Genomic DNA, 20,978 nt, shown 5'->3' on the forward strand with positions numbered 1-20,978 from the left:
GATTCAGGTTCCTGCCTTGAACCAACAAAAGCTCCAGCCTATGTGTCCTGCGAGGCGTGAGCTTGATGGGTTCATTTCATAACTGACAGCTGAACAGCTGTAGAGTTTTCCCCCCTGGCCACGCCACCCTCAGCTTTGGGCTGATACTTTTATGCAAGATAGGATCCTGTTACAGTCCAGTGTGGTCCAACGTGGGCACTTCCTTTTCTCTCCATCTGCCCAGTAGGAAGTGCTTTCCTGGGGGGCTGGGGCAGCTGAGGAGCCTTGGCTAAGAGAAAGATAGAGCTGGGAATCCCTGTGGGATTAGATGACTGGGAAGTCACTTCGGGCAGAGGGCACTGTGGCCCTGGACCAGGCGCGTTTCTTTTAATAGTCAGAGCAAGTCCTCGGTGGCACTTCTCCAGATGTCAATTCTAGCTGGGGAGAGAGAAGTCCCTGCTCTTTATAAGGCTTAGAGTCAAAATAGATGCGTCAGGAGCTTCTTTTTTTCTCTCTCTTGTCATGACTAGTATGAGTTTTCTTAAAGCTGAACTAGATTTTTAAATGCATATAATTAAGAAATATCTTTTGGTAGGAAAGAAGAAACAACTCAAAATTGAAATTGCATATTTTACCTTCTCATTCTCTATTCCTAGCCTGATTTCTTAAGAGTTAATTGGGATGAGCAGTTCAGTCTCTGTCTCTGGCTGTACATGACTCACTGTACCTCTATCCTGTGTGTTCATCACCATTTCACTGTCTCTATCTCCGTGTCTGTTTATCTTTATCACTGTTTCTCTATCTCTATGTCTGTCTGTCTGTCTATCTCTCTGTCTCTGTCTCTCTCTCTCTCACACACACACGGCCCCATCCCCTTGTCATCTCTATTTCCTATGACCTGCTATGGCCTCCAGCCAGAGTGGGTGCACAGTTATGTTGCATTTATTTAGTAACAATGAGGGTTGAGGGTTATTTCTACATGGTTATTAGCTCTTCTTTCCTCTTCTGGACAGTGTTTGTTCTTGTCTCTGGTGCAAGTTTCTAGCGAATTTACTTTTCTGTCTAGGTTTAAAAGAACTCTTTCTAGGTTTCCCTCTTTGACTTTTTTTCCCTTCATGTCTTTCATTCTCATGCAGTCTAATTGATCAGCTTCTTTCTCCTCTTCATTCTGTCTCCTGACCTAACCCCCTCTGTACAGTGAGCACTGGGCCCCGGTGGCTCACGCCTGTCATCCTAGCTGCTCAGGAGGCTGAGACCTGAGGATCGCCATTCAAAGCCAGTCTGGGCAGGAAAGTCTGTGAGACTCTTATCCCCAATGAACCACAAGAAAACTGGAAGTGGTGCTATGTGGCTCAAGTGGTAGAATGCTACCCTTGAGCTGAAGAGCTCAGAAACATATACTTCAGGTGTCCGGATGTTAGAAAAGCAATCCAGGCTAGTTTTGGTTTAATTTATAGCCCTTAGAAACACCCCTAAACACAGCCTCACTCACACAAACGAGACCTTGTAAATTTTTCTTTTGGATGAGAGAATATAAAGTTTTACTGCCAAAGGCTGCCACAGAGAAGTTGCAGGAACAATGGCATTTGCCCAGCCTTCTCCGGGTCCCCTGCTGCAGAGGATAGATGGCTGGCGGGCCGGGTTGATGATGGCTCTTTCATTACATCCTGGGACTGCTGCCTTCCTTGTGTGGTGGCTCTGCGGGACTTGGTTTCTTTTTCTCCATTTTAATGGAGTTACTTTCTGAAATACTGTGGAAATTTTTACATGTTACAGGAAATGAAAGGTCTTTTCTCTCTGGGGGTTTCTCTCACTCTAAAGGAATGAAGAATGAAAAAGAACTGAGAGCACAACAAAACCTTTGTGTGTGTGCTAAATAAATGGCTTTTAGACATGGACTCCCTTGGAGAGCCGGGGCCACTCTACCTCTCTGCATCTTAGGTGAGTCAATCTCCTCAAAAAAAAAGAAATAAGGGGGAACATTGATAAATGTTTAATAACCACTGTTAACAAATAAAAGCAGTTTACACTGTGAGTGGGCCTTGTAGTTCACAAAGCAGTTACCATTTTGAAGCTTTGAGTAGTTCTAATAAGTGCATAGAGTCTTCTGTACGGTCTTTTTTTTTTTTAATTGGGAGGAAGTACTAAATGACTTGCCTGGAATCAAACAAAGGGCTGATATACAGATTATTCTGGCTTCCAGTCCAATGTTTTTCACTTTGTTAAGCTATCTCTTTAATAATAGTCTGCAACTATTTGTTTCCAACTCTCTATAATCATCATTAACTTCAAGAATAAATTTTTTAAAAACCAAGAGGTTCTTTTCAAACTTCACAACTACAAAAATGAGTGAATTCCTTTGTAACCTAAGCATAGGGAAATCCTTCTAACTCCAACTCAAAAATCAAACACAGTAGAAGATTGAAAATATGAATACATTAAGAGAATTGCATTGTAAAACAATAGCACTAATAAACAAGCTCAGCAAGGTTGCAGGATATGAAACGAACATTTTTTTAAAAATCACTTGTTTCCTAAACACTAGCAATGAAAAAAAAATCAGATAAAGGAAGTTAGGAAAACACTTCCACTTGTAATAGCATCAAAAAGAAGAAATACTTAAGAATGATTTTATCAAGTCAGTGCAAAACTTAAGCCCTAAAATCTGAAAAACATAGTTGAGAGAAATAATAGAGGATTTAAATAAATGAAGTATCCCATGTTCATGGATTGAAAGAGCTGAGGTTGTTACCCTAGCAACTTTTCCCAAGTTGAAATACAGATTCAATGCAATTCCTACCCAAATCCTGGTTGCTTTCTGTTTGTTCTTTTGATGGGGGCGGGCGGGGGGGGGGGGGGCTGGAGGAGATAGAATTTGACAAGTTGATCCTAACATTCAAATCAAAATGTAAGGGATCCTGAATAATCAAAATGAGCTTGAAAAAGAGAACCAAGTGAGAGGATTCATGGTTACCGATTTCAAAACCATAGTTGAGATAATGAACACTCGCAGGGGGGCTGACATACAGATCAACAACATGGAACTGAGCGTCTAAAAATAAACCCTTATATTCCTGGTCAGTTGATTTTTTGGCAAAGATGGCTAAAGGTAATGGCTGTAGAAGTTTTTTGTTTTTTTTTTTTGGCCAGTCCTAGGCCTTGAACTCAGGGCCTGAGCACTGTCCCTGGCTTCTTTTTTGCTCAAGGCTAGCACTCTGCCACTTGAGCCACAGCGCCACTTCTGGCCATTTTCTGTATATGTGGTGCTGAGGAATCGAACCCAGGGCCTCATGTATACGAGGCAAGCACTCTTGCCACTAGGCCATATTCCCAGCCCCAGAAGTTTTAAATATAATAAAACCACTACCACTTTAAAAGAATACAGGTTATGGCATAGATGATCTCAATTAAAACTGTCAGAAAAATGAAAATGATGAATAGAAACCAGAGTGAAAAATATTTGCAAAGTAGATCACAGATAAAGGGCAATATGTGTAAGGAATTAAAAAAATACCTTTTATCAGTTAAGGAAAACTAGATCAAAGTCCTATTTAAAAACTGGCAACTGATATGAGTAATGCACAAGACACAATTCAGCAAAAATAGTCAAGTACAGGCTGGGGATATGGCCTAGTGGCAAGAGTGCTTGCCTCGTATACATGAGGCCCTGGGTTTGATTCCTCAGCACCACATAGATAGAAAATAGCCAGAAGTGGCGCTGTGGCTCAAGTGGCAGAGTGCTAGCCTTGAGCAAAAGGAAGCCAGGGATAGTGCTCAGGCCCTGAGTCCAAGCCCTAGGACTGGCCAAAAAAAAAAAAAACACCAAAAAAAAAAAAAAAAAAAAAAACAATAGTCAAGTGCCTTAACCATGTGAAAAGAAATTCAACTCCATTAAAAAAATAGAAACACAAAGTAGACTCATGTTGAGATGAGATGTCCTTTTTCACCTGTCAGATGGAAACTAACTGGGAAGTTTGGCAATACACTGGACTGGGACAGGCTATGGGCAGGTTGCATGCCCGTGTACTACTGGTGCAGACAAGCTGCACATGCCCAGTAGAAAGGCATGGAGTCAACACAGTTAGCAGCCATCAAAAATACTAGTGTAGCTGGGCACTGGTGGCTCATGCCTGTAATCTTAGCTACTCAGGAGGCTAAGATCTGAGGATTATGGTTCAAGGCCAGCCATGAGACTCTAATCTACAATTAACTACCAAAAAGGCTTACTTAGGGAGAGCTTGGCTCAAGTTGTAGAGTGCTACTAGCCTTAATTAAAAAAAAAAAAAAGCTCAGGGATAGAGCCTAGGCCCTGAGTTCAAATCCCAGGAGTGGCACACACACACACACACACACACACACACACACACACACACAAATACCAGTGAGTGTGACAATAATGTATGACCACCAAACAACCTTCCCTGCTACTTACGAGTCCCCTTCTCTTGGCCCTTGCCAATCTCCACATCTTAACCAATTCTGCAGCATCTCTCTTCAATTTATCTACATCTCTTCATTGCCAGTATCCATTCTGCTCAGAGCCACGCGCTGCCTTTCCTCCATATCCCAGTCTGGCCCTTCCCACTTCCCCTTGCTACACCCTCCCAGGATCCATCCCCTACCTATCACACAGAAGAATCTTAATTAAAGAAATACTGGATTTGAATCCAGGTTGTGTCGTTTATTAGCTATGCCCTCCTGGGCATATCGCCCAACCTTTCTAATTCTTGCCTTTCTTATCTATAAGCTGGAAAGAATGTGTTAGAGAGTGTTAATAGTGATTACAAGAGATGGTCCAGATAGAGCGAGCCAAGAGGGCTCTCTAACAGTCTGTGTGGGAGTAGAAATGATCGGAGTAATTAAAAGTGACATGGCAATAGTGTATTCTTAGTGTCATATCATCATATCTTGAAATAACAGGGATGGGCAAATCGATATTTTAAATTCTCAAGGAAACGTTAAAGTGCTTTTAGTGGATGATATGATACAAAGACATCCATCAACCTCACTGTGAAGGTTAATTTTATGTGTCAACTTGCTAAATCATTGGTGCCCAGTTGTCTGGTTCAATACCAGATAAATTGTGTTGTGTGTCTATGTGTGTTTGTGTGTATATGTAGGTAATGCTATGACTCTAAGTGAAGATGTCTACTCTCCATCCATTAATTCAACTCATCTAGTCTACTGATGACCTAAGGAACAAAACTGCTGAGATTGCCCCAGTTTCTAGACTGCTAGGCTAGTCTATCTATGGACTTCAGGCTTGTCAATCCCCAAGGCACATGAACCTATTTTTCCTCCTCTCTGCTTCTCTCCTCTCCCCTCTCCTTCTTTCCCTTCCCCTCCCTTCTCTTCTCCTGAGTGTGTGTGTGTGTGTGTGTGTGTGTGTCCACCTACTTATTGGTTATTAAGACTCACTGAGGAATCTTACAATCATAGAAACTAGTACAGGATAAAGAAACCTCACCTGGAAAATATTGCAAGTCATATCTATAATGAGAAAAGCCATTCTTAGGGGGCCACTGGCTCTGCAGAATGTACAGTCACTAGCCAACGCTGAGTGTCCTGTATTCACTGCCTGGCTATTTGAGCATCTATTTTGGCCAAGGGTTACACTAATCTGGAGCCAACCACAAAGCCACTTCCAGAGCTTCTGCAGCCCTGGTGTTGATGAAAAGCATCAGGTCTAGTGTCCCACGCACGACCCGTTACCTGTAAGAGACGTGTGATGGCTTCGTCGTGGAACCCCAGCGCCTGCTCGGTGCCTGCCAGTTCCCTCAGTATGGGTACACACTCCATACTCTTGTCCCCTTTGCTGCTCACAGTATATTCCAGAGCCTCTTTGTAGTGGGGTAAAGCTTCTTTTAATTTCTTCTGACATTGATATACCCTAAAAAAAAATCAAACAGGTGATTTTTAAAATGATTTTTTAATCAACATACATTAGTTGTACAAGGGATATCCAATATATTTTATCAAGCAAAACCCTCTATTGCTCGCACTTGTCCCCCTTCTTTTTTTTTGGCCAGTCCTAGGCTTTGGACTCAGGGCCTGAGCACTGTCCCTGGCTTCTTTTTGCTCAAGGCTAGCACTCTGCCACTTGAGCCACAGCGCCACCTCTCGCCATTTTCTATATATGTGGTGCTGGGGAATCGAACCCAAGGCTTCATGTATACGAGGCAAGCACTCTTGCCACTAGGCCATATTCCCAGCCTTCCCCCTTCTTAAAACGATCTTGTCAGCTGGGTGCTGGTGACTCACACTTGTAATCCAAGATACTCAGGAGACTGAGACCTACGGATCTCAGTTCAAAACCAGCCCAGGCAGTAAAGACCATGAGACTCTTATTTCCAATAAACTACTCAGAAAAAGTGGTGCTGCAGCAGCAAAAGAAGCTCAGGAACAGGTCCCAGGCTTTGAGTTCAAGCCCTAGGACTGGTACCAAAAAAAAAAAAAAAAAAAGAAGAAGAAGCAAACAACAAAACAATAACAATTTAAATAAACCTACCTCACTAGCTTTAATTCTATCAAAAGGATAATTTAAAAATCATTAATGTAAGAAAGTCTGGAAATACAGGCAGCCTGGTAGTGAGGGTGGGACTCCCTAATCCATTTGCTTGACAGCTAAGCTTTTAGTGCAGGAGGTAGAGGGGCACAGGACTTGGGAGGATGAACTTTGGAACCACAGGAAGGTTCCAGCACTGGCCTCTGCACTTGCTAGATGTAGCAACCACTAGCAACAGTGATCTTACCTACATGTCGAGAACACTAACGGTGTCCACTTTGCTGGGGCTATTAGAAAGAATAAATTTGTTGATATTCACAAAAACATCAAATACAGTTTTCTTTTTCTTTCTTTTTTTTTTTTTTGCCAGTCCTGGTGCTTGAACTCAGGGCCCGAGCACTGTCCCTGGCTTTTTTTTGCTCAAGGCTAGCACTCTGCCACTTGAGCCACAGCGCCGCTTCCGGCTTTTTTCTCTATGTATGTGGTGCTGAGGAATCGAACCCAGGGCTTAATGTATATGAGACGAGCAATTTACCACTAGGCCATATTCCCAGCCCCTCAAATACAGTTTTCTGACCATAGCAAGTGCTATGCAGGGGAATGGTTTATAAATACATAAAATATGTTTGCCAAACAACAATAATAACCACGAGGAATGCTAGCGATGCTGAAATTGCAGAACTTTCCAGTAATGCTAAGGAGGTGAAGTATTCCCATGAACTGACGGCTGGGGAAAATATCGTCTGAGCACAAACTTTTTGAAATCAAAATTACACTTATCTGCATGTATAATTGTGCTCATGTCGCGTCTAGGGCTTAATCTTGACAACATACTCGGGCAGGGCAACCAGAAACATAAGAGAATGTCTAGCTTAGCGTTCTTGGTAATAATGGAAAAGCGCACATCACTTACAGTTCCCTATGAAGGAACTGTCCAGGTAGGTCACAGTTGTACACTGCAGTGGCTCTTACTTTATCACCCAGAAGTGTATCTACTTTTCCTGTTCGTAAGTAAAATGTCGAGTTACAAAGATATCTTGGGCATCATCTCATGTGTGTAGATATTTGATATCTAATTTTCATGAACATGTACACTCAGACATGTCAAAAAATGATCTCTTACATGTTAGCAGCAATCACCTAATAAGCAGATGGATTGCCATTTGACTTTCCGTGATTATGCTTTTCTACGTTTCCCGAACTTTTTCTATGAGTGTTACGTCAGAAAAAAATATATTAATTTTAAAATAAGAGCAGTGAGGAAATGTTCTTATAGCATCTTAAGAGTCTCTCGTGTGAAAAATATTGCTCTGTAACAAAGCCGCAAACCTCTACAAAAAAAAAAAATACTCTTCTCTAAAATATTTGGGAGAGAAGTGGTGCTGTGGCTCAAGTGGTGGAGCAGTAGTCTTGAGCTGACGAGCTCAGGAACAGCGTCCCAGCCCTGAGTTCAAGCCCCACATCTGTCCAAAAAATAAAAGTAAATAAAGCAAAATATATAGCGATCCAAAATATTTGGGAGGACTATTAGACACTGTTTTGTATGTGGGAAAAGTTTCTGTACAAAATACAAAATGAAATTTTAACCCCCTCCTCTGTTTCCTCCCTAGCTATTATTTTTCAGCTGGGATCTTATGACTTTCCCCAGGCTAGCCTAAAACGCAATTTCTACTGATGCATCCCTTGTCGCTGGGACGACTCACGTGCACTACCATGACCAGCCTTTTACTTGACATGCGGGCCTCCTTAGGTTCTTGTCTGAGGTGGCCTTGCATCCTGATCCCCCTAATCTCTGCCTTATCTGGCTATGTACAGATAGAAGTTGTTGATCTCTTGTTTAGAGTCTAGGGAAAATCATATCCGTTCCAAACGACTTTCGACATTTTCCCACTGAATTGAGCGTGGCAAATTGAGACAAAGCCACCAATATTTGAGCAAAGGAAAAAAAGCCTTCATCTTTTTTTTCCTCTTAGTGCTCATAAATGATGTAAAGTGTGCCAAGGGAGCAAGAATGGGTCTTTTGTCGCCACGGCTGCCTGCAATAGTCACAGACGAGTAAGAAAGCAAATAGAAAGACCAAGTTGATTTCTTTTTGGGAAACTGCCTGGGAAGAAAGCCAAAAATCAAAGATGGTGACCAGGATGGTGCACAACAATAAAGAATACAGTGGCATACACCCATTGGAAAGGTGCAATTGTACAAAAACACACAGAGAGTCGCAAACACGGAGGCAGTGTGATAATTCTCATAACGAGAGAGAAGCAAACAGGACTGGAGAGAGTGCCACAACAGGTTCCCACTAGTGTGAAATCTGTTTTGTGATGTGTACATGAGAAATTGCATGACAGTATCTATGTGTGGGGGTAGGGGTGGTACTGGGGTTTGAACTCAGGGCTTACGTGTGCAGGTGCTCTACCCTTTCATCCAAACACCCCGATCATTTTGGCTTTACTTATTTTTCAGAGAGGGTCTTGCTTTTTTTCCCCTGGGAGTTTTATACCATGTTCCTTCCACCTATACCTCCTATCCATGTGGTGGGACTCTAGTCACATGCCATTACTCCTGACTTGTTTGTTGAGATAGGGTCTTGCTACACTTCTTGCCAGGGCTGACTTGGAACTACAATCTTCTCCAACTCTTAAGTAGCTAGGATTACATGCCTGAGCCACCATGCCTGGAACAATAACCACATTTTTATATGCCTCAAGTATTTTATTAAGAAGCTGAATGAGTACAACAGTCGGTTGTTTAGTTCATATACAGAATGAAGCCCACTTTACATCCCCCCCTCCCCCTTGAGATCACTTCTCTCTGTTAATTCAGGACACTAATGCAGCCAGAAAGGGAGGCTATGCAGCTAATGTGGTCCACAATGAGCCTCAGGAGCTCACTGAGAGCATTCTGAGAGAGCTCACATAAAAGGAAGGCCAAAACAGAAAACATAATTTACCTTCATTTCACAATATATTTAATAAAAAAGGAATAGAAAGACGGAGTGTACTATATTGAGAAATAACTAAATTACAGTCTTACCTCCATCTCCCGCTCACTTAAAGCATCAGTCAATTTCCAGTAATCCTGTCTGTTTCCATTTCCTCATACGTAATGTTTGGGAGAGCACACTACTCTCTCCTTTCTATCTACCTGGGGCAGGAGGAGGGGATGTTTTGAGGATTTATTCTCTAGGGTGCCCATAATAACATGTCCGGTATCTTTAGGACACACACTAGACAGAACACAGGGGGGTTTGGACAACAGGATGGGGCAGTATGGTAATTTGGCAGCTTTGCAACTTCAACTGTAGCAGTGTTCTATTGAATGAAAATACATCCAGAGCAACTGCAGGGAGTGTATGAGGGCATCTCATTCTGGCAAATTCCTGAGGTCTCACGGGGACAGAAACTCGTTTCCACATGCTCTCAACAAGTGTGCAGTCTCCTCTGGTATTACTATGGGGCCAGACTGCTTCCTCTTTAAAAATTCTAGAATTTGGCCATGATATATGGTTGCGCTGGTGAACAAGGGTTTGCAGGCATGCCACTGGTGATTGGAACCTGATGAGAAACCAATCCCCAAAGAGGACAAGTGAAGACTTGGGAATTTTCTAGAGTCAAAGTGAGAAAAGGTTTATGTGTGGGTTTCTCTACATACAAGGAAAGGTTCTGCTGTGGAGTGCATTGTGAGAATTCCATTCTGTAGTCAGTGTTAGCAGCCCGGGCAAAAGAGACTGCTAGATAAGGCTCTGCTGTGCACTTCCCTGCTATGTGACCTTGGAAATGACTTCCCTTCCACCAGCCTCAGTCCTTTCATTTGAAAATGGAAATGGGTTTCTCCACTTCACAGGGAGGACAAGGCTGAAATGGATGGAGGAGGCAAAGCACTGGACAAGAGCTTGCCCAGAGGGGGTCAACAGCTGGCAGCTTCTCTCTCCCTCTCTTCCTCCCTCCCTCCGTTCTTTCCTTCTCTTCCTTTTCTCCTTTCTTACTCTTCACATCCCTCTTCCCATCTCTCTCTCATTTTCTCCATACCTTCCTCATTTCTCTCTCTCTCTCTCTTCCCTCCCCCTCTATTGTTTTAAAGGTCTATCTGGTGTCTCTTCAATCTTCCCAGCAGTTCTTTGAGGTCCTGATATTCGGACATTCACAGGGAAAGACAGCAAAGCTGACTGGAAGCAGAGAACCTGCCCACATCTATCCATTGGGACAGTCTGAATGAATACTGACTCGAACCCAGGGCTTCTGGATTCCAAAGACCACATGGTTGTACCACGGCAGAGTGGTGAGAAAAATTCCCCAGGTGCTCTGTGGATGCTCTAGGAAACGTGGTTGCTTATTTCTGGGCTAGCCCAGCACAATAATGTTAGCCAAATACTTACAGGGGAAAGTTGTGGAAGACTTCAAAAGCATAGAGGAAGCTGGGGACAAGTCACATGCTTTGGAGCAGCAATTCCCAATACACTGTCACCATGAGGACACATACAAAGGGCGTGTGTGTGTGTGTGTGTGTGTGTGTGTGTGTGTGATGCAATCGTGTGTGACTATATGTATTAAGGCAACTCTGTCCCTGGGGATCTCTATAAGTAAATGGAACAGAATATGACTGTGGCCACTGAGTGGGACACTTGCCTGCTTTTGCTGTGAAATTTAACAGCTTTAAAGATTTAAAGATGTATAAATAAAATATAACGCCAGAACTCATTATTTGAATCCACTGTCGGGAGTTAGCAAGTCTTGTCAGTTCAGGGGCAGTGGGGTGGAGGGGAGGATGTGGAGGGAAGAAGCCTGATGCTGGGATGGAAGCAACGCCGCCCGCCCCCACCCTGAACATGAGTCAGCCCTCCAGCTTTGTCTGTAGGGCCAGGAAGAAAGGCACCAGCCAGCCTTGATAGGCACCATAAAAGGAGAAGCAGATGGAGGTGGAAGCGGGTACACAAAAAACTATTCCTTCTAAGAGGGACATAAATCCTACCAGCGCTGCCTGAGAAATTACCCTGGCCTTCTACTGCCAAGACCTGGCTAAAGAAAAGGTCCCTATGGTTCAAGTTGTCACTATAGCAATGTATAAACCCCAAGTTTCGCTTCTAAAGAAGATCAGTTTGGGCAGATTTCAAGGAGCAAATTAATTGGATGATGATCATTTAATTTAAATGTGAATGTCCCACTGGGACATCAGGGTGAACAATCAAAATAAAACAATAAAACTGGCAATGTTTGAAACAACTTTGTGAGACACAAAAGCAACTTTGTACAACAAGCTCCCAAGATTAACTCCAAGGCCAGCTGGGTTTTCAGTACAGATGTGTGCTAGGCCCGCCACCTGCAGGTGAGATCTTGTACTGCTGGTTTGGATTTACCCTGCTTTGTAGCAACAGCTGCTAAATAGGAAGAACCAAGACATTTGTCAGGTCTCAACCATATACAACAAATACCAGATCTTGGATCTCTTATTTGTGTGTTTCCTGCCTAATTTTGAAGAGGATCTGGATGGGTCATCAACACCCCTCCCAGGTAAATAAGTGGAATCCTTGGATTCTTTGGACCCTGGTTTCTTTCACTGAACACGGGATTTGTGAGAAGCACCCAGAAACCCAGTGATGTTGAGCAAGGGGTGGTTTGATCATTTTCTGTGCACGTATGGATCATGATCTTATCTATTCTGCTTTGGATGAATCTTTGAGCTGTTTTTTTTTGTTGTTGTTGTTGTTGTTGTTGTTTTTGCCAGTCCTGGGCCTTGGACTCAGGGCCTAAGCACTGTCCCTGGCTTCTTCCCGCTCAAGGCTAGCACTCTGCCCCTTGAGCCACAGCGCCGCTTCTGGCCATTTTCTGTATATGTGGTGCTGGGGAATCGAACCTAGGGCCTCGTGTATCCAAGGCAGGCACTCTTGCCACTAGGCTATATCCCCAGCCCCGCTTTGAGCTGTTTTGAATTCTTGGCAATTGCAAATGATATCTTTTTTTTTTTTTTAACATTCTTTGCTATGTCTTTTGGTGACTATATGAAAGTATTTCTGTTGGATTTGGATTTAGGAATGACACAGTGTATACAAAGGTTTAAAGCTAGTGGATAATGACAAATAGTTTTCTAAAGTAGACATGCAGGCAAGGGTGATGGTATATACCCATTATCCCAGCTACTTTGGAAGTAGAGTCAGGGGGTTTGTGAGTTAAGGACAACCAGGTATAATGACTGAAGCTTTTTTTTTTTAAGTGTCGATCATAAGGCTTAAACTCTGGGCCTGAGCGCTGTGCCTGAGCTCTTCAACTCAAGGTTAGTGCTCTACCACTTGAGCTACAGTGTGATTTCCAGTTTTCTGGTGGTTCATTGGAGATATTAGTTTCATGGATTTTCCTGCCCAGGCTGGCTTTGAACTGCGATCCCCAGATCTCAGCCTCCTGAGTAGCTAGGATAACAGGTGTGAGCAACCAGCCCCTGGCCTGAAACTTTTATCTCAAAAACAAAATACAACCAAAAGGGCCAAGGTTGGCTCTGGACACCCAGTAACACTGGGGTTCATCTTGTGTGATGAGGCTGCTTTGATGTGACTGCATTCCTCTTATTTATGTACTATGGCCTTGGGAGAAACCACGGGCAGTGCCCCGTGAAGATGAACCTCCTATCAGAAGATAGAGTTCCCTGGCCAAGAACCTCAGTCACCACATGCACCAAGTTCTCAACTTGAAACTCACTGTGCAAATGAAAACTTGATCCGCGCTTGGATTTCCGTCCACTCTTCCTTTATAATCCTTCCACACTGGAGCAGCTCCTTGGAAAGTTTGTCTGCTTTTGTCAGATTCTCAGCAGCTTCCTTATATCTGGGTTGTGTTCAGGAAAATTTCCCACTGGCTCCAGATTCTAAGACTCCAGATTACGGGCATCATTTGTCTCTTAGACTTCCTATCATTCGTCCAGAGTCATCTAGCAACTTTTCAGTTGGCCTTACAGATTAAATATAAGTATTATGTGAGCAGTATTCTAATTGTGCATATTAGAGGCAAAGGATACTTTTGAAGAGAGAGTAAGGCTTTCCCCAGGGTGCAGAAGAGCTCTATGGAACACCTGAAAACATCTGTGTTGTCATTATAGGGAGACATGATAGCACTGACCAGGATTCCCTTGGCTTTTTCTGCATGCTGTCTTGCTTGCAGTGAGAATCCTATAAAGAAAGAAAGAGACATCTAAGTTTATCTTCAACCTCAGCATGCTCTCATGACAGAAACATCTTTTCCGTGACCAGGGAATCTGACAAACTCCCCACCTGTTGTCCAGTAACACACAATGTATCTGGGCAGCAGGAAATAGTATCAGGACTGTAACAACCATCAAAATGCAATCTCCCCAAGTTGCACAGTCAGAGAATAGAAGACATTGTTTCTCCTTCCTGAAACCATCTCTCTTCTTGTTTTCCTTTGGGGATGGCTAAGCCAGGTGATCTGGATTAGACCCAGGTTGGTCTAGTTAGAATGTACTAAAATTCTGGGATGTTTAACAGGACATTCTTTTTCTCCTGGGAATGCTTTGGAACTGCTGGCATCATTGCTGCTGCCGTGTGTGCAAAGCCTGGCTAAGGATGGAACCAATGCCAACAAAACAGACAAGTGATGAGAAAAGAGAGAAACCAATTCCTGGTCACATTGTTTAAATATCAGCCATAGCAAAGGCTAAAGCAAGTTTTATATTTAAATTATATGAGCCAACATGTTTTCAGTTATTCCAGCTTGGGTCAGCCTATTGGTTATTTATAGTGAAGAGACTCTTCTTCATCAAGAATGATATGAGTGGCTTCCATTCTAAGCCACTCTCCCTTTTCTTGGGTTCTTTCATAATACCTTTCATAACCTAACAGATGAACTATCTTCTAAGAATCTTAATTTTTTAATGGTTTCTTAATAAACAAACACACTTAGAAGGTTACAATCTTTCTTCCTTCCCATTTTCCTCTGTGAGGTGTCTTGCTGACGTGTCACCATTTAGAAAGAAGACTATCCTAAAGCCTGAACCTGCTAGATGAATGTGAAGCAAATTTGGGGTGAACAACAGAAGCCAACCCACTGATCTTGCTGGGTCTGAGATGAGCTCACCTTTCAGCTGGAGGTAACCCTCGGCCAGATTAACATGTGCATCTGCTAGTTTCCAATGTGAGTCACCATAGCAAATTCTGGTCAACGCGAGACACCGTACGAGCTCCTGGATTGCCTGTTTGTACTATCACAAGAAGAAAGTGAACTTACCTGTCATACAGCCAGAAACTTATGAATCACAAAGCACAAAACAAAATCTAATGGCATGACTGTCCTTTCTCTTAAAAACTGAGTCCTAGCCAGGTGCTTGTGGCTCACACCTATAATCCTAGCTACTCAGAAGGCTGAGATCTCAGGATCCCAGTTCAAAGACAGCCCAAGCAGGAAAGTCCAGGAGACTCTATCTCCAGTGAATCAGCAAACACTTAGAAGTGGAGCTGTGGCTCACGTGGTAGTGTGCCAGTCTTGAGTGAAAAAGCTAAGGGACAGTGCCTAGGCCCTGAGTTCAAGCCCCCAGTACCATCACACACACATACACACACACTCAGGCACACACACACACGCAACAAAAATAAATGTTGCCACCGGGTGAATCATAAGTTTCTTGTAAGTATGAAATCATTTTAAAATAAAAACTTACAAAAAAACACTTCACCATGTGAAAGTTTTAAGATGCCTCGGGTACCTAACATGCACCATCCAAGGCCTGAACTGAACTGATCGTTTCTCTGGCACACCTACCCTGTAGATTATATGAACCATTTCCTCTCTTGAGGCCCCTTCCCTCAGCTCCTCCATGCGGGTCCTTTTCCTCTCTAGTTCTCAGCAAGCTTGTACTTATTGTGGGCGTGTCTACTGCTGGGTGGGGCTTGGGCAGGCCTATACTTGAGTTTATAGTAGGTTCTCCTTCTTACATGTTCCTTCCTATGCCATTCCTGAGGTTAAGAAGGTAACCTCAAAGCCATCCTTCTCTTGGCTGTGCCCAATAGCCAGGTCTCGAAGGGGAAGGCTCCTTACCTGGTGATTGCTGAAGTAGGACTTCACCCTTTCCTCACACAGGTGGAGTTTCTCTCGCGGAGGCTGGAACAGCGCCGTCTGGGGCAGCTTGCTCAGAGCCTTCTTCCTAGAGGTGATGCTGACAGCAGCCACCACTTCATCTAGGTGGCTGGAAACATGGGTTTCCTGCGATTCCTGCATAGTCTCACTCGCATTGTCCTCTGATTGTTAAACACAGAAGCGAAAGGGGTTAAAACGATTGTTCGTCCTGCTACTTTTCAAGATCTACTTTTATTTTGTTTTTCCTTTAGAAATTGAGGTTCGAATCTAGGAGAATTTCAACACTCTACCAATGGCTTCTTTGAAATACGTAACATCACATCCCAAATGTTATCACGGTGACCGGTTTCTTTGGAAGAGTTTCGACTTATTTTCAGTTTTAGCGAAATCAAACAGTCTGGGATAAAAGAATGAACACATAGGAGCTGGGAATGTGGCCTAGTGGTGAAGTGCTTGACCAGCATACATGAAGCCCTGGGTTCAATTCCTCAGCACCACATACACAGAAAAAGCTGGAAGCGGCCCTGTGGCTTAAGAGTGCTAGTCTTGAGCAAAAGGAAGCCAGAGACCGTGTTCAGGCCCTGAGTTCAAGCCGCAAATAAAGAGCACACACAAATCCGTCCATCTATCTATCTATCTATCCATCCATCTATATCTCACCTAAATTTGTGAGCCCAAGTGAGCTTCAATGAATTCCTATGGATCTTAACTAATCTTGAGGCAGGAAAAATGACTGTTGTTAACCTTTTACTTCTGGCCAAATGGAATAGTTGGAATAACTTATGGAGTAAAAAATCACACACACACACACACACACACACACACACACACAACCCCAAACCCAGCAAACGAAACAGACCAATAATCCATAGCTAAGAAGGCACTCTATGGCCCAGCCATGCCTTCACTACTTCAGAATATCATCCTTCTAAAGATAAACTTTTTTCTCTTAAAAAAAAATGCATAATTCTACTGAGACAAGCCAAGCTAAAAAAAAAAAAAAAAGCAAGATGTTGTGTATTTTCTTTTCTATGTAGAAAGGCATACATTCTCATGGACATGAACATCAGTATGTATACCTATATACACAACTTTGTGTGTGTACATATATACACACAAAATATACATAGAAAATGAATTAACTAAGGGACTATTTATGAGGAGAAGGGGAAAGGGAAAAAGAAGGAGGATAAATTACTGAGATATGGAGATATGCTGCAATGCCATATGAAAGGAGCATAAAGAACCTCAATGAGAACTGTTGGCCCATCGGGGGCTGGTAGACAGGGAGAGAAAAAAGTTCTCTTGGGGAATTACTGGTGAGAAGGGGCTGGGCTAATGAGTGTGTAAGAGGATGAATTTCCTGGTTTCTGGAAGGAGTTGGATCAGTGACATCACTTCAAGTATATGGTTTTTATCAATAAAGGAAATACAACTCAAAACTAAGATTCCATCTCACCCCAGTCAGAATGGCAATTGTCAAGCAAATAACAATACATGCTGGTAAGGATGTAGGGGTGGAAGAGGGGAACCCTCACACATTGTGGGAATGTAAATTAGTGCAACCACTATGGGCATCAGTATGGAGGTTCTTCAAAAGACTAAGAATAGACCTTTACGACTCTACCATACCACTCTTGGGCAAATGATATAACGGAAAGAACTGCATACTGATTTATTGCAGGTCTCTTCAAAGTCATTGAACAGTGGAACCAGATGAGTGGGATTTAACAACTAATGAATGAACAAAGCAAGTATGTTATACATAGATAGATAGATCTATATACTGATATATATATATATATATATATATAATGACTTTATACATGGCATATTACTCTGCCATAAAAAATGAAACTGTCATTTATAGGAAAATGGATAGCATTGGAGATCATCATGTTAAGCAAAGTAAGCCAAGCTTATAAAGTCAAAGACTACAATATTCTACCTTCTTTGTGGAGTATGTACTTAAAGTGATATTCTGATAACAGTAATGGTAAAGCCATATAAATGAAAAGGGCAGACTGTCTAGAAAGGGATCAACAGCATAGGAAGAGAGAAGGAGCACTGAGGGATGATGATCAAAGGATATAACATACTCATACACACATATATGTATATATTAATGAAAAGAATTTTGTGACATAAAAATAATCAATGTGTGTTGCATCATACAGTAACATCCTAAGCATAAAAGCCTACTCTTTTTAGTTCACTTACTTTGAGATACATGCCTATCATCAGTCACTTTCCTTTTCTTTTAACAGGCCTAGCTGGAGCTTAAAATTTCATTAGAAATCAGCCCAGGCTTCTTCACACATCACCTTCTTCCTGCCTGCTCTGGATTCAGCTTCCCAGGTCTCTCAATTTGTACCCACAACTGCCAGTCAGACTTACCCAATCAATTGATGTTCCTTCTGCCAGACCTATCTAGTAGAATGCTGAAACACCTGATAGGCCTCAGATCAGTGTAAGAGGAAGAACAGAGGTCTCAGTCTTCCAGTTCCAAGAGATGTTGTGAAAAACATTTAGTGACTGAAAGAGCAAGGGGACCCGCCAATCTGTGTGGGTGGCAGCTTGCGTAAAGCTGAGTTTGCAAGGATCCTGGCTGTTCCAGGTGATTATTTTTGGGTGCTGACTTGTGGGGAGAAGTGGGGCCTAAGGGAGGAGGCATGGCCCTCAGGGTAATGGCCAGTAGGAAATAACACTCATTATGACTGTATTACTTAAAAGACAACCTTGCCCATATGTAAGCCGAAGCACTAGGGGGGGGAAAAACTTAGAAAAACACAAAATATTGAAACTAAACTAAAAAGAAATGTCAAAAAATTCTGAATAGACATATAACAATTAAAGAAATTGGTAATTAAAAATATTTGCAGCCAGGTACTTGGGCTCACAGCTGTAATCCTAGCTACTCAGGAGGCTGAAATCTGAGGATCAAAGTTTGAAGCCAGCCTGGGCAGGAAAGTCCATGAGACTCTTAATTCCAATAAAATACTCTGAAAAAGCCAGAAGTAGCACTGTGGCTCAAGTGATAGTGTCATCCTTGAGCAAAAGACGTTCAGGGATACCTCCCAGGCCCTAAGTTCAAGCCCCAGGACCAGAAGAAAAAAAAAAGGAAAGAAGGAAAATTTGCACAGAAAAAAAAATGTTTGTACAAAGTTCAGCCCAGGGCTGGGAATGTGGCCTAGTGGCAAGAGTGCTGCTTGCCTTGTATACATGCAGCCCTGGGTTCAATTCCTCAGCACCACATATATAGAAAAGGCCAGAAGTGGCGCTGTGGCTCAAGTGGCAGAGTGCTAGCCTTGAGCAAAAAGAAGCCAGGGACAGTGCTCAGGCCCTGAGTTCAAGCCCCAGGACTGGCAAAAAAAAAAAAAAAAACACCAAAAAAACCAAAAACAAAGTTTAGCCCAGGCCCAAGTGGCCTTAGTTCTCAGTTGTGAATTCTACCAAATCATTAAACACACACACACACACACACACACACACACACACACACACACACACACACACCTACAATGAATATTACATAAACTGTCAGAAAATGCAGAAGGAACCAGGAGTCAAAGCCAGGCAAAGGCATCTGAAGAAAAAGAGCAAACATAAAAATCATGGCAACCCAAATCTAGTATCCAAGGACTACATACTCTGACCAAGGAGGATTTATCTCAGGAAAAGAAAGTTGAGATAACATGAGAAATCATGAATGTAACACACTCTACAGTAAACCTGCCTTATGCATGGACTCATTACATGCAGTTTTGATCAAGTGTGGTCCATACTAATATTGATGATAAAGAGAAAAAAATTAAAAGTTCAAAACAAGAATTTAATCATACTTGCATGTGCATTACACAACTCAGCTGATGTGGGGAAAAAGAAAAGCTCTCAGACAGTTCCATGTGTGGCCAGTTGGGTTACAACTGTGTGATGTTGCCCTGCTCTTAATTTTTGGGTAAACATGCCTCCCCCAAAGCACATGGGGTCCCAAAATCAAGCTAAAACTTATAAAACCATAATGCAAATCCAATCCAAAAAAAGCTATGTGATATACTTAATTTAAGCAATGAGGTACAAATTTCAGATTTGTTGACTCATCCTCTTTAGCAGAGGAGGAACAGTGTTCTGGGGAAAATGAACCAAGCACCTGCAGTACAGTAGTGAACTCTGTAACTCCTGAACACGTGTAGCTTTTCCTTGAGGCACCACCTTTTCTTTGGAACCATGTATCCTTGAATACCAAAGGTCTATTAGATTAATGAACCCATGCTCATCTTGACATGTATAGAAACAACCTTTTTTTTTTTTTTTTTTGGCCAGTCCTGGGCCTTGGACTCAGGGCCTGAGCACTGTCCCTGGCTTCTTCCCGCTCAAGGCCAGCACTCTGCCACTTGAGCCACAGCGCCCCTTCTGGCCGTTTTCCATATATGTGGTGCTGGGGAATCGAACCAAGAGCTTCATGTGTAGGAGGCAAGCACTCTTGCCACTAGGCCATATTCCCAGCCCTAGAAACAACCTTTGAAACACTCAAATACTTACTCAGGAGAAAAGCTTCCTAACCTGATGAAAAAATGATGAGAAGACCTAAAACATCATACTTGGTGAAGATGGGAATGCTTTTGTCCCTGGATAGGAAATAAGGCAAGGATTGTTTCTCCCACCAAACTGTATTCAAGATCATAAGGAATATTCTAGCCAGAATAACAGAGAAAGCAAAAGAAATAAAGGTATGTAGAACAGAAAGGAAGAAATAAAACTTTATAATCAGACGACATGCTCCCATACATGGAATCCAGAAAAAGTAAAGAAATGAAATACCTTCTAGAGTTACTAAACAACTTCAGGAAGATTATAGGATACAGAATAAGTAAACAAAACCCCCTCTCTTCTTTTCCAAATCAGGGCTTTGCTGTATAGTCCAGGTTAACCTCAAACTCATGATCCTCCTTCTTCAGGTTCTTGAGTGCTAGAATTATAGACATGACTCACCATATCTGGCTTGAAAATTTATGTATCTATACACTAAACATATATAACCTGAAAATAAGAAACTATTTGTATTCTCATAATGGCATCAAAGAGTAAAATACTTAGGATCAATATAATAAAAGAAGTATAAGATATAAATACGAAAAATTAAAGAAGTGAAATACCTAAATACAGGGAGAGACATCTTTTTTTGGGGGGGGGAGAGACATCTTGTGCTCATGAATTTGAAGCCTCAAAACTACTAAGATAATGATATTTCTCAAATTATCTACACTCATAATGCAATCCCTGGGCATTCCACATTCAAATAAACAAAGCTGGACCCCTACCTCAAGCTATATATAAAATTTCATGTGCTTAGGTTAGGAAGCAACTTCTTAAGTACTGAACTAAGGGATATAAGTAATAAAAGGAAAAGGTACATTAAC

The 20,978-nt window shown here is 42.3% G+C and overlaps 1 protein-coding gene across 1 annotated transcript in view; it reads right to left on the reverse strand.

The window, feature by feature from the left end:
• Positions 1 to 20,978, reverse strand: part of Ttc23 (tetratricopeptide repeat domain 23) — a 44,532-nt gene that overhangs the window by 20,421 nt on the left and 3,133 nt on the right. The window contains exons 2-6 of the mRNA XM_048329701.1: positions 15,520 to 15,719; positions 14,563 to 14,686; positions 13,487 to 13,637; positions 13,171 to 13,296; positions 5,692 to 5,869 (exon numbers count right to left, since the gene is read on the reverse strand). Coding sequence (XP_048185658.1) covers positions 5,692 to 5,869; positions 13,171 to 13,296; positions 13,487 to 13,637; positions 14,563 to 14,686; positions 15,520 to 15,719 — 779 coding nt within the window. The remainder of the gene's footprint in view (positions 1 to 5,691; positions 5,870 to 13,170; positions 13,297 to 13,486; positions 13,638 to 14,562; positions 14,687 to 15,519; positions 15,720 to 20,978) is intronic.

This window comes from Perognathus longimembris, chromosome 20 (assembly GCF_023159225.1).
Source record: "Perognathus longimembris pacificus isolate PPM17 chromosome 20, ASM2315922v1, whole genome shotgun sequence".
NCBI classification, from domain to species: Eukaryota; Metazoa; Chordata; class Mammalia; order Rodentia; family Heteromyidae; genus Perognathus; species Perognathus longimembris.